The sequence below is a fragment of the Centroberyx gerrardi genome, chromosome 14 (genome assembly GCF_048128805.1).
Source record: "Centroberyx gerrardi isolate f3 chromosome 14, fCenGer3.hap1.cur.20231027, whole genome shotgun sequence".
NCBI classification, from domain to species: Eukaryota; Metazoa; Chordata; class Actinopteri; order Beryciformes; family Berycidae; genus Centroberyx; species Centroberyx gerrardi.
Window position 1 is genome coordinate 11,485,322 of NC_136010.1, and position 23,659 is coordinate 11,508,980.

Here is a 23,659-nt window from a genome sequence, read left to right on the forward strand (position 1 = left end):
TTCAGCCTCTTTAGCAGCAGGCAGCAGGCTGGCAGCACACACACACAAACACACAAACACACACGCACACACACACACACACACAGAAAGAGAGTGAGAGAGCGCCTCACACTGCTGTTTAGGGGTAAACAAGGCTGCCATTAAGCCTGAGGTGGCTGAGAACACAGAGCAAATTAAAAGCGATTGTGATTCCATATGGCAGCTGTGGCAGTGCCAGTCAGGAGGCCTGCTGGGAGAGCTGGAGACAGAGCTGCGGTCCCTGCTGGGCTGCAGGGACGAGGAGCCGCTCCTCCTGGCTCCTCCTGGCTCCTCCTGGCTCCTCCTGGCTCCTCCTGGCTCCTCCTGGCTCCTCCTGGCTCCTCCTGGCTCCTCCTGGCCTCAGTCTGCCTGACAGGTCTGGACCTCTCAGCTCTCAGCTCTGGGCCCTTGCTGTTTGTCACACTGTCTATGTACAAGGTCATTTCTCTGAACTGTGATGAGCGAAGACTACTGTATACACCTAAAGCATATGAGTCAAATACGCATTGAAAGCTGGCTTTGCTTTTAACTGGCTGGCATGCAAATTCCTAAAATACAGCATCACATATGACCATGTCTTTTAGATCCAAGCATTCAATAGATATTCTGAGATTTATTTGAACTTTCCATAAGAGGTTCAAGTGCCACATCTAAGACTATTCTTCTAGTATAAAATGTAAAGAATAATCAAGTGCACTGGACATGTTGATCTGGCAGGATGTATTGACCTGCAGATGAAAGCCTGTTGTGTGAAGGTGTGCTGGTACAGTGTGTCTTAGTCAGACCTGATGGGCTTTCCAGCCACACATTCTCATTCCTTTCCATGGCTCTCTGCTTCTCCCCACTCTCATCGCCATAGCAACTAAACCCAAGAGGAGAGAGAGTGAGGGACAGCCGCACAAAAGATTAGCCGTCAGCAAGACATGAAATCAACCTAGACTTGTGGGCACACATACACACATGGGAGCACACACGTGCACACAAGCCTGTGCATGTGCGTACACACGCACACACACACACACACACACATGCAAAACACATACACTCATACAAAAAGCCTTATAATTTGTATGGATTTCCATCAATATTTATACAGTAACACACAACTAAATGCATAAAGCCTTATGGTTATTTGTACAACAATGCTGTGCGCACACAGGATGCCTTTGAAAAGCTAATTCCAAATTCAAGGAAACCATCTGCACCTGTCAGCTTTTGTCTATTTCAGATCAAATCCTGTATTTGGAACAAGAGCCCTCCATATGGTCATTATTATTGAGAGGATGCCTCTCATGAATACGCAAATCCATTCAAGTACTGTAGGAAGACCTGGTCACAGACGCCAGAAAGAGAAATGAGAGGGAGGATTGATTCAGAGTAATATTCAGGTCAGAGGTCAACAAAACAGCAATACACTGACTAATTCATATCTCTAGAGTTGCAGTGTAACAGCATTAGTTTTCCCATAGGGCAGCCTTTAATGCAGGTCATGTTACTAATGAACTGGCAGGGCCTTTAAATCCATTGTTTGAACTGTAAATGTGATTTAGAGCAAGGTAACCTTTCCCAGACACAACAGACTTGTTCTCAGGGTCAGTTAGTGTAGAGGAAGCATGTTCAGTTCCTCTGCTTTTTAGCCAAAGCTCAGGCCGCTCCCCCCTCCCACCCTCCCCCCAACACAACAGCACAACCCTCTCAGTATTGTCTCCTTGCACTGTTTGCTTTGCTTTGTGCACTGTTATGGAAAGTTTCTCAGCCAGGCCTCTATCAAGTATTCTATGGGGACAACCGGACAGGGGACCGGCCAAAATTAGAGTGTTCTGCACACTGACAGGCTCAGTATATTTCCATGCAATTCATGAACATGGGACTTGATCCCCTTAGACATCGGCCACAATTCTTTTCAACTAAATTTGTAGCTGGTCATCTGGTGGGTTAACAATATCGGCCTACATGTAGACATAGGCTGTGAAAATGTATCTTACAACACAACCATGGATGGCAGCGTCGTTATAGTCAGGTGAAAGATGAAGATGGCGCCACCATGTATTGTGGATGGATTTTACATAAATTGGTGCGAAAAGTAGTGCCAAATGTAAAATATGTAAAAGGATACTAGAGGAAAAGACTGTTCTAGCATGGATTACTTGAACTGGTTACTTGGAGTCGGACTCAAGTATTGAGGACTTCTGAGGATCTTGGTGACTCGGACTTGAACTCGGATTCGAAAATTGAGGACTTGGGACTCGACTTGGACTTGAGGTTTGGTGACTCAACTGAACCACCACCACAAGCAATCAGTGAAGTAATCGGTCAACGTCAACGTGTTGAGTTCAGCATGGTCTGCTCTTGTTGGATGAAAAGAAGTTTTGAGTAGAAATTGAACAAGTTTTCCCCCTATATTCATTTATGCTTCATTACAGCACAGTTTGAATTTGTAGAATTTGATAGAAGATAAGGATATGTGTTAATTAACACACCCTTTGAGAATTACCTAGTTGTAGTATTGTAAGAAATAGTCTCACAGTGACCCCTCTAAAGAATGCAGACATAAAAAGAGCCATATGGGCTGAAAGTTGAGGTGGAATCGCGTGGGGAAGTGGCTCCTCTCCCCCTCTCTTCTAAACAAGGTATGGAATGCACTCCTGTGTTTCATAATTTGTTCCCTCATTCTTCTCCTCCGCACGTTTACAAACAGATCTCTGAGCAAGAGAGAGAGAGAGAGAGATAGCAGGAGAAGGAGCCAGTGCACGGGAGCCCAGGAAATATGTCAGGGGCAGGGCCGTTTAGTGGAGCAAAAGGAAGGGAGAGCAAACTGTGAAAAAGGAGATGGTGAAAATGGTGAAAAGGGGAAAAGACATAATTAATAACAGGTTGACTGGCTGTATGCCGACCGGTCTGAGAGAGAGATGGGGGAGAGGAAGGGAAGAGGGAGGAGGAGGGGGAGGGGGGGGAGATGGAGAATGAGAATGCCCCAGGAATGATCTTAATGCTCCACTTGGTGTTCACATTCCACGCCGGCAAATCATGCAACGTTCGGCCCAAAATTCAGGCCGGGCTATTCTTCATCCAGCTGGGGGACTGGGAGCAGTGGGTATCTGTCAGTCTCCCCCTCTCTCTCACTCCATTTCTCTCTCTCTCATGTGTGTGTGTGTGTGTGTGTGTGTGTGTGAGAGAGAGAGGTTTGAGAGAAACAATATGAGGGAGATTGGCTGCACAGCAGAGAGGAGACAGGGGCTGAGAGGGAGGGCAAGAGGAGATGATGAGGTTGGGGGGGTGGGGGGTGGGGGGTGGGGGGTGTAGGGTTTAAAAATATCTCCCACCACTGAACGCAGGGCTGGGCCAAAGCAGTTCAGCATACCTTCAATTTCAGCTATTTCTGTTGCTTTTTCCATAATGTCCAAAGGAATGAGGCCTTATAAGCTGATGACAAAGGAAGATTTTTCCAGCTGAGGCATAAAAAGACAGACTGCTGTTGTCACGACAATTTTCCCACACCAAAGCCAACGGGGCTGCTTTCTGTCAGCAGCGCACTCGACCTCTGATCGAAAATGATTCAGGGGGTTTTGGGGCAGCAGGTTGGCGCAGGGAGAGCCGGGGTTCATCAAACAACCACCCTGCTGAAGTGTCCTGGAGCAAGACACTGCTTCCCTACCCTGACACTGACCTCTGACCTGCCTGTGGAGGAGGGCAAGTGAACAAACACAACTTCCCTACGAGGATCAATTAAGTATCACGTTATCGTTTATCGTGTATCTGCAGCAAATGAGCCATGAGGTTTTGAAGCTCTGCATTGCCAAATGGTTGCAAAGCATATACAGTATTTGTGCAGTGCAGTTATATGCAGAATGGTGCTGAGTGTGGCGTAAAGTGTATAAAATGAAGCTGTGCTCCAGAGAGGGGGAGAGACTGTGCTGATGATGCAGAGAGAGAGGGGGGGAGAGAGAGAGAGAGAGAGAGAGAGAGAGAGAGAGAGTGCTGTTCTCAGAACAAGTGGAGGAGCTATGAGGCAGTTATTGTTCCATTTATTGTTCTATGAATTGCAAGTGTCCTCTCTTTATTCTTACACTTTTCTGTGTTTGTCTCTGTTTCTCATTCATGTAAATCTGTGTGCGTGTGTGTGTGTGTGTGTGTGTGTGTGTGTGTGGGTGTGTGTGTGTGTGTGTGTGTGTGTGGGTGTGTGTGTGTGTGTGCGTGTGTGTCAGTGCTAGAGGGGATCCTTGTTCTAACTCATTGCACGCATGAATCAACCCCCACCCCCCCAACACTCACAGACAAACACACACACACACACACACACGCACACAGGGCACAGATGCAGATTCACACATACTGTATATAGCAATGCATATTTCAAGGCAGCACTGCAGAGAAAGAGTGAGGAGAAGGAGAGAGAGAAAGCGAGAGAGAGGCAGAGGCAGGAGCAGAGAGACAGAGATAAGTGTGGAGGGGGAATGGAGTCTTTGACAGAATGAACATGCAGTCCACAGATGGAGAGGATGTTGTTGTTGTTGTTGTTGTTGTTGTTATTATTGTGCTGCTGCTGCTGCTGTAGCCCAGTCATCTTTTACCAAGCCTCCCAGGCACAGGTACAGCTGCCTGCCTGCCTTGCTGGGGGAACGGAGCAGGCAAGGGACCGGGGAGGGAAACGATACAAACAACAGACTGGGGTGTGTGTGTGTGTGCGTGTGTGAGTGTGTGTGTGTGTGAGTGTGTGTGTGTGTGTGTGTGTGTGTGTGTGTGTGTGAGTGTGTGTGTGTGTGTGTGTGTGTGCGTGTGTGTGTGTGCGTGAGAGAGAGAGAGCAAGAGAGGCAGAAGAAATAGGGTTAGGGATAGTCAATCAGCTAGAAAGAGTCACTCTTCTTGTGGAGCTCCCAACGTTTTCTTTCTCCTTCCTCCTCTTTCTCTCTCTCTACCACAGGAAAGGCTGACAGCACTGCCTTGTTTAACTGTGATCTTTCCTCCACTTCATCCCTATCTTTCTTTCGTTCACTCTTTCCCTCTGGCAACCTGCATTTATGCATGTCAGATTTACCTCCGGGTGCTTCCCAATTACCATTAGGTGTGTGGGAGGTAAAAATGCAATATAGAAATGGCTGTGATGGCTTAGAATTGAGTGGTTTATTTCATTACTGTGTATGTATAAGGAAAATCAAGGTCATCATCAGTATCATTTTCCTATATATGGATGCGAGGGGATTTGCAGGCATAATACATGTGAATTCCTTCCTATATTTGAAAGTCCTGTATCTCAGGAAGGAATCATTGTCTAGGCCTCAGAAAAGAGGAGAGGCTGCATTTCCTTAGTGACTTATGACTCTGCTATAATGAGCAATGCGTGCTCCACTCCACCTGTCGCCTCACACACTTCCCAAAACACAATCCTCCTGTCAGATCTCATTTGTGAATCCACAGGTTGTATCTCCTCCCACTGACTGCGTGCAACATCAGACAATCATCAGTATTTTTCCCAACACTTTTTAGCGTGGTTCTTCAATAGTCTTTGCTGGGAAATAGCCCTCATTAATAGCCCTCCAGCAGTCCATCTGCAAAGCACCACCAAAATGATACGTACTTTCTGTTTCATTATACCCATCTCTCTCCCTGTCCATCTTTCTTGCCCTCACATCCACTTCTCTTTCATGCTGAGTACTGCTCCAATCAATAATCCCCTCCCCAAACCCCGCCCCCCTGCTGGGCTAAAGGCTCATGTTTATACGTATATGTTGTTCCTGCACAATATTTCCTCTATCTCTTCCATGCCTCCAGGCACTTGTCAGTCCTGCAACAAACATGCAACACACACACACACACACACATTTGCATATGATCACGCCTATAGCGAGGGGCCCCACAGATTTCGTTCCCGCATCATTACACATTGATTAAGACGTGCCAACAATGTGCTATATAGCCTGTATTGGGCCACAGATAGCCATTGATTTGACTGGTTGTCTTGCGCATTGCAGTCCCCGTTCTTGATGGAGGTGAGTGGGGAGGAAACAGGAGCGACGGCCATCCTGCCTCAGGCTCTCAGCACTAGAAACACACTGTGAGTAGATCAGACAACACACACAACCGACAGGGAACACAGTGACAGCTCAGAGGGAAGCGTCAATCATTCATACTGAGTGACACCTGTTGGAATTTCCTTAGCAAATCTAGTCATATATCCAATATCCATTGAAGTGTGTGTGTATGTGTGTGTGTGTGTGTGTGTGTATGCATGCATGTGTGTGTGGGGGAGGGAGGGGTGTGTGTGACACAAGATGGCATACTGTACTGTGTGTCATCATTCAGAGTAAGCGCCTATTATGCCTACTTAGAGAATGAATCATTCGGTACACTATAATTTCCTCTTCTGTCTATAGAGTGTGTTTTTTTCTTTTTCTAAATCAGTGAATGGTGTCGGTACGTCATCCACAGTGGGTCTCCAGGCGCACAGTTCAGTACAATACAGTAGGTTAAGGACAAAGATGACATTGAAGAGGGAATTCTGTGTTTTCTATGGAAATGAGAGTCATGTGAGCAGACCGGCAGCCGTCACACCAAGCCATTTTTTTGTATTTAGTCTGGCTGTGCATGACTGCCCACCAAACCCCCCTCTAGTATCGAGCCTATCTCAATTCAGAGTAGGAACTAGTGGAACGCAGTTACCGTTTCACTTAGTGTTGTACACAAACCATAATAAACTTGACTCTTCTACTGTGAAGCATAGGAACTACTTCATACTGTGACATGCTTGACCTGATCAGAACAAGGTCTTGGGACAGCTAGAGGTGCTGAGGACCACGGATGGCAAGCTCAGACCCACATCATCCAGTGTTTTTCCTATAAACACCACAACAGAAACAGCGGGAGCCTGAGTGTGAACTCAGCTTGTGCTCCCATTGGACGAGTTGCCATAATCCCCACACAGAGATGAATGAGTTAGAAATGTGTTTAGAATGTGTGATAGAAAATGTCGGAGGAGGAGAGACGCTTAGAGACGGGAAGAGAGGAGGGAGAGAGACAGAGGAAGTGTTAAAAAAAAAAAAAGCCCTACATGGACTAAAGAAAACTCTATCTGGCTGGCTTGACCTATAAACAAGAGTTTTGGGGTAGTCATAGTGAAATGAAAAGTGACTTTTTCACCTTGTTAGCTAACTTTTCATGCCATAATATACACCTAGTTAACAATAAATTCCCAAAAATTTGCACATTTTTTATGTTCTTGTATTTTATATCATAAAACATCTTTAATGGTGACCTCATGCTGTACCTGTAGGCGTACATGACAAAATCCAACCAATAAAACTGCCTTTCTCTCCCTGTCTGATATCCCATTGGCTTACACTTTTGAATGAATATGTACCACCTCAATATCCTGTTTCAATAATCAAATTAAGGAAGCAAGATGCTCTCAAAGCGCTGTTTCATTGGGACTTTAAAGACTCTAAGCCTTAAGGTTCACCACAGCCGAACTTTATCCTCTGACATCATGTTAATTATAGAAGAAGCTGCTTTATTGTATCTGACGAGGGGAAATGACTTGATGCGAGCTCCTCAGTGTCCTAGTGGGACCAAACCAGCAGTAGCAACATAGAAATGTACTTTACATGCTCTGTGAAGAAGTTTCATACAGCACACAGCTTCACATCAATAGTTAAAGTTCCCTCGGAGAGACGACTGGAGTTTTATAGCGTGGCTTCTCCAGAGGGTATAGCGCTCGCACTGCTCCAGCTCAGATTGTAAAGGAAGATCAAGGACTTTCCTGCTTCTTACTATAAAATATAAAACATCTGATGATATTAAATTGCGAGTAAGAACCTCATGTTGAATCCAAACAAGCCCTCTAATAGGCTAAAAGTTGTGTACTGAATTGAGAAACTACTTGTCTGTTGAAGTTATGTTCTTGCTCTTGTGTTTATTCCCATTTCTTTTTATAGCCCAAGATGTTTCATTTTTCCAGTCCCCCGCATGTCTGTGTATTACCGACTAGATGTGGGTGTATTTGCTATGATAACATGGTAGGAGTGAGGCGGTGGGGTGCTGCAGGCGATGGAAAAGGAGAATATCCATTACATAAGAGATTAAACTGAAGGCATCTGAGGTATGTATCCAAGAATGTCGGCCAATAATATGAAAGCCTACTTCGCGAGCCCCCTATGAACCGAGCCCCAGCGGGTAGGCTGCTGTTTATCCCTTTGATATAGCCTTGTAAAGGGGAATGTACACATGTAAACTCCGGTGCTGCCACTAGACACCCTTGTTGTTTTAACTTTGCCTCCAAGCCACTCACTGTAATAGAGGTCATGTGTGTGCACAAGAGGAGGAGAGGGACAGAAAGAGAGAGAATGAAAGAGAGACAGAGAGAGAGACATGATCTTGTCTTGTCTGCTCTCAGCTAGATGTTACAGTGAGTCCTCGGCTTTGTATATATTCTAAACAAATGTGCGCACCGGCTTTGTTGTTATTACATATCGTGCCACCCGCTGCTTTTACTCACCCACACTATTCTAATGGACTGCTGCTTTTCCTGCTGCACTTCATTATAGCAAACAAGAGAGGTGGAGGGAGAGAGAGAGAGGGGGATTACTGCTGTTTTGTTCTGCTCTCGCTGTTTGGGGTAGAGGAATTTTTCAGAGTGGCTCAGTCCCCCAGTGCGTTTCATCCATCCACGTGCTGCACATACCTATCTGACACACACTCACCGTGATGAGTACAACCACTCTCCAAGTCCCATACACACACACACACACACACACACACACACACTCTCTCGTTCTCTTTTCCTCCATTTTTTTAATGGAAGAATGCATGACGCTTGTCCCCTTTCCTGTTCCTCACTGTGTAGCCATCTGTAGGAAGACTATTTGCGTGCGTGGATGTGTGTGTGTGTGTGTGTGACACACATCTGTTGCTTCAGCTGGAGGCGGGGAGAGCGAGCGAGCGGCTCGAGGCTTACACTTAAACCATTAGCACACGCTCACAGGAATGGAGGGAGAGATAAGGGAGAGGTGGGTGGACATCTAAGCAAATGTGGAGGAGAGGAAAACCAGTGAATGTGGAGCAGGCAGGCGGAGGTATCAAATGGAAAGAGAGGGGGAGGAGAGGAGAGAGGGAGGAGAGGAGAGGAGAGGAGAGGAGAGGAGAGGAGAGGAGAGGAGAGGAGACTGGAGATAACTGTTGTTTGTTATTGCTTCAGTTCAGCATGATCAACAAATACACATGTAAAGTAAATAGTAAATGCACACACGTGGAAATACACACATGTACACACGCACGCACACAAACATAAACTAACTCACGTAAGCTGTTTACCAGTATGAACCTAAAGCCAGCGGTACTTAGGCTCACGATGATAGACTCGACGAGACTCATTGTTTGTGTATGTGTGCGTGTGTGTGACTCTGTGTGTGTGTGTGTGTGTGTGCGCGCGCGTGTGTGTGTGTGACACTGACCTCTGACTCGGGCATAGCAGCAGCCACACTTGGCCAGGACTTTACGGAACAAGTGTTGGCAGCCGCAGCCCCGGTGGTGGTGGTGGTGGTGGTGGTGATGGTGGCCCCCTTTCATGCTGAACCCCTCTGGATGGTCCGACCACTAGCAGAGGTGGGCATGGCACTCTCTCTCTCTCTCTCTCTCTCTCTCTCTCTCTCTCTCTCTTTCTCTCTCTCTTCTTCTATCTCTCTCTCACACACACAAACATGCACACAAGCAGAGGTTTGCTGGGGCTGGTGGTGGTGGTGGTGGAGGGGGGGGCGGGGGCGATCCTCAAAAGTGTTAATCCCAAAAAGGTGTCAGATGAGCCTCCTCAGCTGATTACAGATAGTAAAAGCCCACGGTCCAGACTAAGTAGAGAAACAGTCCCGCAAAAAAAAACAAAAGCAGCTGGGAAGAAATCCACACTCAGGTTTTCATCTGGTAAGAAAAAGCCAAGGAAAGACTCCAGCACGCTTGTCATGTAGGTGAATCCGCTCCCTTCCTTCTCTGTCTCTGTCTGTCTCTCTCTCTTTCTCTCTCTCTCTCTCTCTTCTCTGTTTTCTTTTTAGTTGCTGAGCTCTCGCCTCTGTGAACTGCCTGGTCAAATGACAGACTGGGAGACTGCTTTGGCGAGAGAGAGAGTGAGGGCAAGAGAGAGAGAGAAAGAGAAAGAGAGAGAGAGAGAGAGACAGAGAAAGGGGAGGGGGTGAGAGGGGTGGAGTCTGCAGCTCTAGTTGCTGGCTATTCCAGGATAAGGTTCCCACTCCCCTTATTTTCTCTCTCTTCCTGTCCTCTGTTTCTCTCCTCTCTCTCTCCCCCCCCCCCCCCCCCTTCTCAGCTGTTTTTCCTCTCCTCCCCGTCCGCTGTCCCTCGCTTCTCGCTTGTCTTGTCTCTTATCCTCTTTTCTACGTGGTTGAACCTCATTTTGGCATGGATAATGCTTAACAGGGACTCTTGGAAATCCAACTCCCGGGCCAGATGAAATGCCACGCTCTCTAGTGTCCGCTCAGAGCTGACCCTGGAAATAAGAACACCCAGGTCTCTAATGATACATAATTCTATTTACAGAGGAGAGGCCATGTTAGGCTGAAGGTGTCATGTCTTTTTCCAGTAGGAGTCTGTAAAGGTGTTATTATGCAAGGCTTGTTGAGAGTGTGTGGGTCATAGTGGGCTTTCCTGGCTGGGGCAGCTCCATAATGACTTTTGTGTTCATTTATGATCGTGGGGCCAGCACGGAGACAGAGCGTTTTTCTTTTTTTCTTTTTTCCATGAAGCTGGGGGTCTCGAATTTCACAATGTTGGCATTCTTTGTGTGCGTGTTGTGTGTGTGCATGTGTGAATGTGTGTGTGTGTAACGCTAGTCATTCAGCCTGACATTTCAACATAAATAGTGGGACAGCCTAACCAAAGCGACCTCTAGAGTGAAGAACAGCTCAGTAAATCTATCTTAAATTGAATGGGAACTTTCACTAACCAATACTTTCGGCTGGGAGTCTGGGACATAACCTTTATCCTGGATGTTTCAACTGTTTTACTCATGAAATAGTGCGTGATAGGGCTTGTGGTGCAGCAGATTAAGTATGTGTGTGCGTGTGTGTGTGTGTGTGTGTATGTGTGTGTGTGTGTGTGTGTGTGTGTGTGTGTGTGTGTGTGCATGCACGTCTGTGATTGAGTGACTGTGCAGATAATCAGAAAGTGCATACATGGGCATTTGTGTCTGGCACTAGACGTGAGTGTGCATATCTTACTGAGGGGGTGTGTCTCTTGAGGTGAAGACACAGCCAGGCAGGCAGGGCCATAACAACTCTCTGCTGCCCACAGACAACATACACACTGCAATACACACACACACACACACACACACACACACATTCAGGAAATGATCTACCTGTCCAATCTATCTTTAAGTCTGTGAAATGAGTAAATGTGTTTTTCTTTTTTATTTTGATGAATTTGTGTGTTGCTGTCATGCTCAGCTGCTTTTTTGGTCTCTTGTTCTCCGAACCTGGAAACTGTAAAACGTGTATGACTGCCAACACAGCAGTACACACTAACTGTACCATATTTAGACTTGCGCTTTACATCAGAGCACATTCACATTCAAGTCATCCAACCATAAATTATGACTCATCATCCTTACGTACAGATGAAATCATACAGTCTGTTAAAATGCCCATAAACATGGCAGGCTACTGCACAACTCAAGACATCAACCGTCAGAAGTAGGAAAGCACAAATCGGTGGTGTTAACGCTCACTATGAGACATCGCATGTTCTGAGACTCAACCCGTGTTTTTCTGACCAAAAAATTGCATTTCCGAGGCCTGCAGCTGCCAGCTTATGACTCAGAATGCTGTGAGCTCATCCCAATTTTGCGGCGCGCGTCACGCCACGGTCTTTTCACACAGGCTACGATCCGACTCTGCGGAAATCACCACCTGATTACTGCAACAAAGACAAGCAACGTCACGGCACCCACTCAGGTTCCTCTCCGGGGGCATCGAGGGAAACAGGAGACGGCTGAGTGTCGGCTGGCACCGAACACAGACACACACACCCGTACAGGGAGGCACGCAACACACACACACACACCACACACTCACACACACACACATCCCTGAGGTGTGCTGTCAAGTGCTCTGTGGTTTGGCATGGCTGCCTCTCTAGCATCCATCTCTCCACAGTGACAGGGTGGTGGCAGACTTCTGTCAGGATGTTCCTGCTGTCTACAGGAGACTCTCAGAGCAAACAGAGGAGCCCGGCTGCCTCACCCATTAGCCACACAAAGTACAGTGCACACACACACAGTTACACGCAGTATGCATTAGGCTTTACTCTTTCGCTTTCTCTCTGACTCCCTTTCTCTCTCCGCTTTTCTGTTTCTTTCGCTCACTCTCTCTGTCATACACACAGATGCACACAGACACGCACAAACACACTCACAGACACACACACACAGACACACAGAGAGCATACTGAGCCAATAATAGCCACATTATCAACTCTCAGGTAGAAGGTCAGGCCCAAACAACACACACACACACACACACACACACACTGGTTTGCCACACACAACCCATCCACAAACACTTACAAATACCAGCTCTGTACAGATATAAAGAGATCACAATCTCTCCTCTCCCTCGCTGCCTGCCTCCATCTCTCCCTTTCTTTGCTTATAATGGATGCTTTAAGCGACTGTGATTGAAGGGGCAAATCACCCGGGGAATATTGAGCAGCGCTGCTGAGTGTCTCCACTCGTCTGATGCCGATATGGCTGCCGAACACTGTCTGAGCATAGGAACACGATTCAAAGAGGGCTGAGAAACAATGGATTTGATGGCAGAACTGAGAGTTGAAAGGAAACAAGATAAAAAGCAGACACTGAGACAAGAATCCAAGGACAAAACATTACAAATTGAGAGAATGACTGCACTATCGCTCTATACACAGAGCGACTGCACAGCGGAGTGATAACAGAGAACACATTGCTCTTGAGGTGTTTTCAGTGTTCATGTAGTGAATGCAGAATAAGCTTTTCATGTACTCTCAAGTTAGCAGCTGCCGGATGTGCTTGTGCTTCCATAAGGCATCCAGTAGAGGGCGTTTGTACCTGTTGCATGAGGTTACTTCAAGCTGCGGTGACTGCTGGTTCACTCAGTCAGCACCGCTGCTCAGAGTATTGCAAACATAGAAAGAGATTGTTTTCTTTTAGCCTCATATTTCAACAATATTCTGTCAGCAGTAACACCATTACAGCTGGAATATGAAATGTTTCATTCAGGAACACACTGACATTATGATTATACACAGAATGATGATATGATAAAGGAAAATGGCCAAAACTCAAAATGCACTTGATGATGTTTATATTGTGTGGTGATTTTTGTGACTGTTCTGTACTGAGGGAACCTTGTTTCTATGTTTCTGTGGATCAGCCCTGGAGCCCAACACCTATCATTCTCTCAATATGGAGTGAAACCTTTGAACAAATGAACATTGACTTTGGCGCAGCGGACGTGCGCAAAGCCATGAATGTTAGTAAAAGTATGGAAAAAATGCTCCTCCCCAGCACTGCGTGATTCCAACAAGGAGGAGGAGGAGGAGAGGAGGGATGTGAGGTGAGGCGTGCGTTAACACCCAGCATCTCTCTCCTTTTTTCTCTCTCCTTTCCTCCCTCCCTCCCTCCATCCCACCTTCCTCCTCTTTCTCAGTCTCACAAAACAGAACACAATAAACATGATTCATCCACACACGTATGCCCATGCATAAACACAGATGTGCAGAAAGAGTCGTTCATCCTGGACTACTGTGGTGACAGAGGATTGGAAAATCTATACATGCACACTCACACTGGACCGGATTGAACGGCCCGTCTAAAGACTCTGTGTGCCGAGGCACGTTGCAGATGGATAGAGATATTTAGGAGGCAAGTTGGAATCAGGATCATGAATGTGATTTATGAATGTTTTACAATCGATTTAGTGGGGACGTTAAATTGTCTGTAACTGACCATGTTGATCTCTCTTTCTCTCTCTCTCTCTCTCTCTCTCTCTCTCTTTCTCTCTCTCTCACACTCTCTAACACAATGTGCAATGTCTCCTGCAAATGCACACAAACAATTTACTAAACACAATGGTTTTTGTAGTGATGTGCTCTGAAAAGTGATATCATAATTACAACGCACACTCCGCTGGAGCAAACTCATTCATAATGTATGCCATTTAACATGCACTTTATTCCAAGTACGGGAGGAACAGCTCTCTTAAATACACAGAATTCGTATGACATAAGCATGCATGGTAATGGAGTCTCAGTTCGGCAGATATGTGGTTGCTTATTCGCAGTTTGTTCCGCAGCCCCCCACTAACATTAGCCTCTCCTCACCCCATCAGCCAGCTGAAACCCAGCCAAAATATGCTCACTTAGATTTCATTTTCCTTTCTCCCTCACTTCCTCTCTCTCTCTCTCTCTCTCTCTCTCTCTCTCTCTCTCTCTCTCTCTCTCACACACACACACACAGATTTTATTCTCTATCTCTCTCTCTTTGTCACATACACACACAGTGACACACACACTCACACAGAGACACACACAGTCTCTCTCTCTCTCTCTCTCTCTCTCTCTCTCTCTCTCTCTCTCCCTTCTTCCCCTCTTCCTCTCTATGCTGAGCGCCAATTAAGGCGAACTGGCATTCTGGACAAGTCGGTGTGAGTCTGGTTTTGGCTGAGGTCCCATCACGGAGCTGAGGTTGCAGCGTAACTGTCCGGTTCTCTTCTCTTCAGGCCCGTTCTGCTGGTCTGCAGGGAGCTGCTGTGTCCGTCCAATTAGACCCAGCACCGCACCACACGGCTGGCATACACCAGGCAGATAGACTGGTATGTTGCTCTATCTGTGTGTGTGTGTGTGTGTGTGTGTGTGTGTGTGTATGTGCGCGCTAGTACCACTCCGTACCTCCCACTGTGTTCACCGCGCAGTGCAGCTCCGAGGCAGCAGGAACTCTACAGTACATCGAAGGGAGGTACACCACCCGCAGTTTTCTCAAAACACCAGATACTCACACACCACCCACAGTTAGCCTACTGGCATACACACCGAGACCAACACACACCAGCACACACACACACACACACACACACACACACACACACACAAATACTTTCTGGCTGTATTCAACCTTTCCCCATCCATCACTTCTCCGTTTTCCATCCCAGCTGGTGTTATGTACTGTAGTGCTGATACTTGGACTGGAGACTGTCAGCAGTCAGACTTTCCCTCCTCTACCTGACCCTGGATCAAAGACCCACAGGCTCCAGCCTCTCTCCTCTATCTGTCTGGATCTTGGCTGTGAACCCTACACTGCCGCCGCAATGCCAGCACAGAGGTTCTGCAGCTGATGACTGTACTCAAGGCTTAAGCCAGAGCTAAAACGCCACCCAAAGGAGAAAATGTTAATTAAGCAAATGCTGGGCAAACCTAGACCACACATGGAGAGACACTGCTGCTTCCTTCATGATTAATGAATGCAGAGGAGAGTGGTTTTACTCGAAAAGAGAGATTTATCAAGGAGTGTTTCTGCTATATTGAAACATTAGTTAGAGCTCATTCTGAATCAGGCTGAGCAGATCCTTATAAATAAAAAGGATTTTAATTCTGTATTCCTGAGTGTGTGTGTGTGTGTGTGTGTGTGTGTGTGTGTGTGTGTGTGTGTGTGCGTGTGTGTGTGTGTGTGTGTGCGTGTATGTGTGTGTGTGTCAGTCTCTGGTCTAAATGCCAGCTGTGCTGTGGAGCAGTGACCTGTAAGGCGTCTCTGTGTCCTGCCTGCCCTGCTCTATCCAGATAGCCCAACCTGACCCACTTCTGCAGCTGTTTGAAGGGACACAACCTGTTCTCCTGCCGTTCAATTCTACACACACACACATGAAATACTGTGTTTGAACCCACTCATTCACATAACAGCACAGGAATCAAATGTTTCCAGGTTCTATGGTTGTGGACATGTAAGGGTACAGGTGGCAGCTCCTCCGCCACACAGCCAGGCTGCCAGTGACAGTCTAGATGGAGCAGGATCTTGCCAGCTGCTTAGCTCTTGGCAGACCTGCGTTCCTCGAGCCTCTGACCGCCAGCGTTGGCCAAGGCTGCCAAAAACCGAAACCATGAGTCTACATGGGAACCCAAGTCCACATATACCTGAGGCTAATGACTGATACTGTAACAGTTTTTCAGAAAAGGCCTCATCCATAGGTCAAAGAGAATCCAGAATCAGGACTTCTCTTAGGCCTTTGTTTACAAAAACAACATCAGGAATATTGGGTACTTCATTACACACTTCATATGGAATATCTCAGAACCTATTTATGGCATTTAAGTCGACAAGACATCATCTAGCACTGTAAAGGTCTTTGTACACATAACAACCATTCGCTGTATGTGCGACTGACTGTGATTCAGATTCAGGATATAAGTGCTAAGCAGACACATTTGTACAAATAAACAAAAAGTATACAAACACTGTAAACCCACTGCAGTACAATGGCAGTTACAACAGGCGGGATGCTTTGTGTTAGTACACACACGCACGCGAACACACACACACACACACACACACACACACACCCACACAGTCCACCTGGGTGAGGTAATGCTGCCATCTCCGGTCCTGACAATACAATATGCTGCAGCTTCAGGTTGATCTCTGCCCATTTAAGGTCACACACACAGTTCAGTCCCAGGGTCCTCTGGGATCAGCACTTCTCCTCGGATGGCACACTCTCCCAGACTCTCACAAAACCAGATATGGACAAGGACATGATTTTCTGCATAGTTTACCTCACAACTACTGATGAATATGGTAAATGATCTTATTTAGTTTGTACTCCAATGAGGCAATTGAGTGCCTAAGTGGATATGTAACTCTCCCAAACAGGACAGTGTTTCCAGAAGTATTGCTTTCCATCGCAGTCGACATCAGTGGCAACAGACTTATTTTCATTTCTCGTTCTACCAGATTTTTCAGGTTGTGTTTCAAATCTGGCATATTATTTAATTTTTTCAGTATTTCATAAGTATAGAAACGTGAAGCGCATTCAAACCAAAAGACATCAAATCTTTAATATTGTCAAAAAGACAATTCTTGTGCTGCCACTGTGAAGAAAATGCATTGTGCATTGTTTTGTAAAAAGGTAATGAGAATATAAAGTATTTTCCATCATTACTTTGCTCTATGTGTAACAAACTATCACTATTTGCTATAAATATCACAGTTCATTGGCATAACTTTTCCTCTACTAATAGTAAGCACATGTTTTTAGGTTGCATGTATGCTGTATTCAAGGTTAAAAAGAGACATGCAGAATGTGTGTGTATGTGCATATGTGCAGTTGTGTGCCTAATGCAGCACTACTACAGTTATCGGTTCAATGCAGTTTCCTGTTGATGTGGCTTTAAGCATTTCACCCTGAAAAAAGACAACATCATAAAGCGGAGAGTATGTGGACACACGTGGTCGTCCATCACTGATCAGTGCGTTACGAAACGGGGCTGCAGACTACACACATGTTGTCTGGAAGCCATGAACTGGATGGCTGGGAGCCTCGGGGGCGAAGAGACGGGTTGGAATCCGGCGAGATTTGAGAGAAATATGAGCAGCAGCTCTGTGTACTTGGAGGGGAGGCCAGGTTTTGAATACCACTGCTGAAGACACAACAACAAAAAATTGGAATAAAAAAGGAGATCAGGGAAAATTAATGAGAAAAAGATCAGAAGAAAAGAGGAAGTTAAGATGTGGTAAGATTATCGTCTCCATGCTTTGGAGAGAACAGAATATCCAGAGAGGGGAAGAAGAGGAAAGTGGGAAGCAAGATTTAAGAGACAGAGAGAGCGAGCGAAGGAAGGATCTGATTTTGTGGAGGCTGGCACTGTCCTATGATTCCTGGGAAGCCACTTGCAGGCATCTTGTTTCTAATACATAACAGATGGATCCTTATGGTCCAAAGAACCAAGTCTTGAAAGAAAGCAGGGGCCTCCTGCTCTCCTCTGTCTCTTCCATAGACACAGCAAGAGATGGACACAACACCATGACCTCTGCCAGTCAAACCATGGCAGAATGTAACCACATGCCCTCTGAGGCTCATGTCTGAAGGTGTTATCTACACCAATTAGCTTTGCAGCTTTAGAAGATTGTCAGCGCCTAAATTTACAGAGTTTTAAAATATAGAGAAAGCAGTGGCGAAATGTGAGATTGCGGCCAGATCAGTAGCCCTAAGTTTTACTGTAATGTGTGGACTAGGTTTTATGTTCTTTGTACTGCCATTTGTGGGCTATGACGATGTCTGACTTACTGGTTTGGTTTGAATTGTTTATACCCCGCGCCTCATTGATTTTCCATCCAATTTCCCCTGCAGAGAAAATCAGGATATGTAAAAACAACAGAACAAAACAGTTGGGCTGGGACTGGAGTAAACAGCCTCCCTTTAGGTTGTTGTCCCTCCGCATGGCCATGAATAATGCATTTCTTTACTTTTTTGCCCTTCCGAGCCATGGGCTGCGAGCTAAGATAATATTTGGGTGCATTAACTTCAACAGCACAATCCATCTAAGTACAACCATTATAGATAAGCATCACTGACAGTTTCCTCTGCCGCCCCCCACCCATCCCCCGCCCCCCTCTGCCCCCCACACATCAGTACGCCATGTACTGTTCTGCACAACAGTTAGCGGTCCAGCCACATGGTACACACCACCAGCCCTCCCATATATACACACACTCCCCCTAACCCAAACCCAGATCCAGCTACAAAGCTCCTTTTGTTCCATTGCACTCAAGGAAAATGGCAATGCACGCAAACCTTTCACAGCTAAATCAGAATAACTGCAACCAATAGTGTTGGGGTAGAAGGGGAAGGGAGGCAGCTGAACGTGTTTTTTTGCCCCATCTGGAAACTGTTGCGTGCGTATATATACACACACACACACACACACACACAAATACACACACACACACACACGCACACTCTCTCTCTCTGATTCCTTGAGTATGGTACATTACACACGGGCCCACCTCCCAGCAAAGTGATTAGCTGCTATCAGTGCTAATAGAGCGCTCAGAGGGTGGAGTTTATTAAGAGCAAAAACCATCAAGTCTCAGGTGACTCCAATCTGATACCTGCCCTGAAGTCATTACTGCCTAATGACCACCATCAGATATGGCAGATGGGATTCAGCATGTTTTCAAGCTAGATTCCCATATGGCTAACATGCACTAACAGGCTAAACTGAAACCAAGGGCCTGGGCAGTAGCACATCCACGTCTTCAGATTTCAGGTAGGCTGTAGTTATGGCTCTTGCACAAGAAACCATCTCTTTTACTCGGCTAAAAATAGATATATGGAAACAACAAACAATGATTCTAGCCAGTAGTATTTCATCATGCTAAAGTGATTGAGTGGTTGAGCAGGCTGTGTTTGATGTCACTGCGCAGAAATCTGAGACGTTTCACACAAAGAGTCAAAGCCGAGGCTGGAAGTTTGTGTTTCGGTCAGAAGCAAATGGGTTCGGTAAGCTCTGACTGGTTTGGCAAGGTCAGTGTTTGGACTAGCATTCTGGGTTTGTGGTCACGGCTAAATGCAGCTGTTTCAGGTCTTACCTGTTCTTTCTCTCCGCTCTGGGGTTTCTACGCTGCCCTGCTCCCAGTCCAGCCCCTCTGGCTCCCACTGGCCCTGGACAGGCCCCTTGCCCTCCTCGCTTGCAGGGGGGTCCGCCTCGCCGCCCTCTGTGAGCTGAACACACAGATGCCTTTGTCAGTGGTGGAGCCCTACTCTCCAGGAGGAAGTGATGGTAAGATTGCTTATGGTCACATAACCACACAACATTATATCAACGGTTAATTCCTTCCCCACTTCCTCGCATCCTTTCCTTGTCTCCATTACACACTGAAAAAGAATGCAGGAGAATTTGTTGAGGTTCAGCTTTTGCCATAGAGCTTGGCAAGGAAGGGCTTCTCAGACAGCAGATCCAATCTTATTCAACCCAGCAGCAGCAGAATAGAGGTTAATAGAGGCAAGCAGAATTATCACTCCTCTGCGGGGACAGAGAGAGATTATAATCACTGTTCTAGTTTTTACTGCTATCTGCCAGGGAGGAAATGATTTATCAAAATAGTGAATTTCCAAAGAGAAAAGGGATTTTCACAAAGAAACCCACTGGCCTTTTTACACACTCTAAATCCTCAATGTTTGAATCCCAAGATGTGATATTAAGTACCTATTAACTGTAATTTGAGCTTTCAGCAAAATTGTGGTCAGGGTTTATAACTCTGCAATTAATTGGCATGATACTACTACTAAATATGCTTTTGTGGTGGATGATTTAAAATAGCATTTAAATGTGTCTAGCCCTCAGTATATGTTAAAAATTAGCTGAAATTGAGGCGGCAGCCATAGTGACCTCTGAACCAATCAGAGAACACATTACCTCAGGAAACCAGATTACTTTTAATGTGGGCCTTTTCCCCTTTTTATGGCATCAGATTTGTAGTTAATTACATCCTGTAAACAGCTGTGATTTCAGACTGCTTCTCAATGCAGAGGGTCCACATTTGTGTGTTCAGAAGGAGAGAGAGAGATGAAGGGAGGGAGCAAAGGAGAGAGAGAGATGAAGGGAAGGAGCGAGAGAAAGAGTGAGAGACAGAGAGAGACAGAGAGAGAGATCTAGGGTGGGATAGAGAAAGAGAGAGAGATGAAGGGAGAGAAGGAGAGAGAGAGATGAAGGGAGGGAAAGAGAGAGAGATAAAGGGAAGGAGCAAGAGACAGAGAGAGAGAGAGAGAGAGAGAGAGATTGAGGGTGGGATAGAGAAAGAGAGAGATGAGGGGAGGGAAGGAGAAAGTGAGAGAGAGAGACAGACAGAGAGACAGAGAGATGAAGGGATATATATATATATATATATATAGAGAGAGAGAGAGAGATGAAGGGAGGGCGCGAAGGAGAGAGAGAGATGAAGGGAAGGAGCGAGAGAAAGAGTGAGAGACAGAGAGAGACAGAGAGAGAGATCTAGGGTGGGATAGAGAAAGAGAGAGAGATGAAGGGAGAGAAGGAGAGAGAGAGATGAAGGGAGGGAAAGAGAGAGAGATAAAGGGAAGGAGCAAGAGATAGAGAGAGAGAGAGAGAGAGAGAGAGAGAGAGAGAGAGAGATTGAGGGTGGGATAGAGAAAGAGAGAGATGAGGGGAGGGAAGGAGAAAGTGAGAGAGAGAGACAGACAGAGAGACAGAGAGATGAAGGGATATATATATATATATATATATATATAGAGAGAGAGAGAGAGAGAGAGAGAGAGAGAGATGAAGGGAGGGAAGGAAAGAGAGAGTGTGCTGTGAAGTTGCAGGGTTGCAGTGAGGCGTTGGGCCTGCATGAGTTTGTTTATGGTGAGATGTCTTAATCACTGCTACTCTGCTTCCTGCGCCTCGGACACATCCAAGATTCCTCCCAAGCACTGAAGAGAGACTAGCAACCTCTCTCTCTCTCTCTCTCTCTCTCTCTCTCTCTCTCTCTCTGACCATTTTAGGTTTATGACCAAGTTACACTGATGATGCAAGATCAATTTAGTCATACACCCTCTGCATGTGATCCCAGGAACGTGTTTGTATATACTGACTTGTATTAGCTCATCTGATATATCTTGATGCAGGCCAGAGATCAGCTACACGTCATGCTCATGAATCCCTCAGAAGCCTTCCACCATGCTTTCCAAATACCTCCATATGTCCATGTGATTTCCATTTAAATTTCCGCATCATGTTTTCATATAAACAGCCCTTACATATACAAACCCCCCCCTCCCCCCCAGCCCAAACAGCACAGCTAACAAAACAGAAGTGCAACTCACCCACTGTTGATTGGGCATGGCCAAGGAAGTAAGCATGTCAGCCATGGCTCCCAACATCTGGTCAGTGCGCCCCTGATTCTTCTGTAGAGCCTTCATTCTCCCACAAAAAAAAAAAGCCTTTTACCCTCCTTCAGTCTCTCTCACTTTCACTTCAGCTCCTTCTGAAATTCCACTCCTCTGCTGTTATGGCCTTTGGTCTCCAACTCTCACACAATCTCTCTCTCCCTCTCTCTCTGTCTGTCTCTCTTTGTCCCTTTATTTTCTCCTCCTCCTTCACCTCTTGTCTCGCTGGGCGCTGTGTCAGTTTGGAGCCGAGCCACCGCAGCCCGCCTTCTTCTGCACTGACCCACAGAAACCCTCATGCATATGAATAATTGATCCTGGAGGAGGGGAGCATGTTTTTGTCTGGACGTGGGGGGGGGGGGGAACGTGCTCTTCTGTCCTCGTCCCTCCCTGTCCTCCCTGAATACACACACACACACACACACACACACACAGGTGGACTGGCCCTGAGCGTCCCCAACTCTAGCTTAGTCCACTGAATACGTCCACCTGGTCCTCTCAAAATAAGCTTCCCCCCGGAAACAAAGATAGAAGATTTTCTTGGGCCTCCTTCTGAGCGTTTAGCAGAGTCAGCTTTTCTCCCTTATTCCATTCTCCTGGTGGAAGAAGAGTCTTGTCCTCTGCATGGTTTTGGTCTTCTCCTGTTCTTTTCTCTGGATGTTGAAACTGTGTTGCGTGACTTGAGGATTGAGCGTATCACCCTCCCTGAAATCCGCCTTTCTTGTTCTTCATTGGCTATAGAGGATCACCACCCCCTCCCCAAAACCTCTCCTCCTTCTATCCATCCATCTCTTCTTTCATCTCCTTCTCTCTGTCTTCACCACCTGGATTCACCCCAATCTCAGACTATCTCAATCTTCCCTCTGTCTCTTCACGTCTTTTCTAGAACTGTCCTGGCACCCTACTCTCTCTTTATCTTTGCCCCAGTCCCAGGCAGTTACACATGGTTTGTGTGAACTCTTAAGCAGCGGGGCAGCCCCAAATAAGGTATGAACACACAGCCCATGGAGCACAGCTATTTAAAAGAGACTGTCACACATTGCACACACATCTCATTGAAATGCTTAAAACTGCTGAAGTGCAGATTAATCAAACCAAGATTTTATGTGACTCTCATTTCTGTGAGTACTAGTGAGAGATTATTTGCTGTTAAAAGATGGTAAGCTTGCCACATCCTCTGCAGACAGATTGACCCTCAGGCGAGGTAGTGGAAAGTGTGTGTGATGGAAAGAGGATTCTGTGTGTGTGTGTGTGTGTGTGTGTGTGTGTGTGTGTGTGTATGTGTGTGTGTGTGCAGGCTCAGCACCATAATGAATTCATCTGGTAGACATTTTGTTTTCATGGGTGGACAGCATACATGATCACAATTCATTCAGGTCTTGTATATAAAACAAGTAAAACACTAAACCGAGTAAAACAATAAACACCAATTCATGAGGACAACCATGCCTGAATAACACCAATCAATACTCATGTCAGTTGAGCATGCAGCCCTCCCCAGATCAAATCTGGAATCATCACCTATATTGAGAATGATTCACAGTCTCAGTTATAAACACAGGTCACATTATGAGGATCAATCAATCAGCTGTTAGATAGACAATGAATCTCTGAATACACCCTTACATTGGAGCCAAATGCTGTAATGATCATGTTATTAATTATTTTACTTTCCATGACCATCAGTTATTTTTGCAAAAAAGCAGTTAGCTAGGTCCTGCCCTAGAACCTAT

At 46.1% G+C, this 23,659-nt stretch overlaps 1 protein-coding gene across 3 annotated transcripts in view; it reads right to left on the reverse strand.

Annotated features, from left to right (window-relative positions):
- arhgef25a (Rho guanine nucleotide exchange factor (GEF) 25a) overlaps nucleotides 1-22,126 on the reverse strand; it is a 44,682-nt gene extending 22,556 nt beyond the window's left edge. For 2 of the 3 annotated variants that reach the window (XM_078288434.1, XM_078288433.1), the window contains exons 1-2: nucleotides 21,864-22,126; nucleotides 19,628-19,760 (exon numbers count right to left, since the gene is read on the reverse strand). In XM_078288434.1, coding sequence (XP_078144560.1) covers nucleotides 19,628-19,760; nucleotides 21,864-21,959 — 229 coding nt within the window. In that variant the 5' untranslated portion in view covers nucleotides 21,960-22,126. Of the gene's footprint in view, nucleotides 1-9,461; nucleotides 9,990-19,627; nucleotides 19,761-21,863 lie in introns of those variants that run through there. The other variant, XM_078288435.1, reaches the window with a different exon arrangement.
- Nucleotides 22,127-23,659: the final 1,533 nt, after the last annotated feature.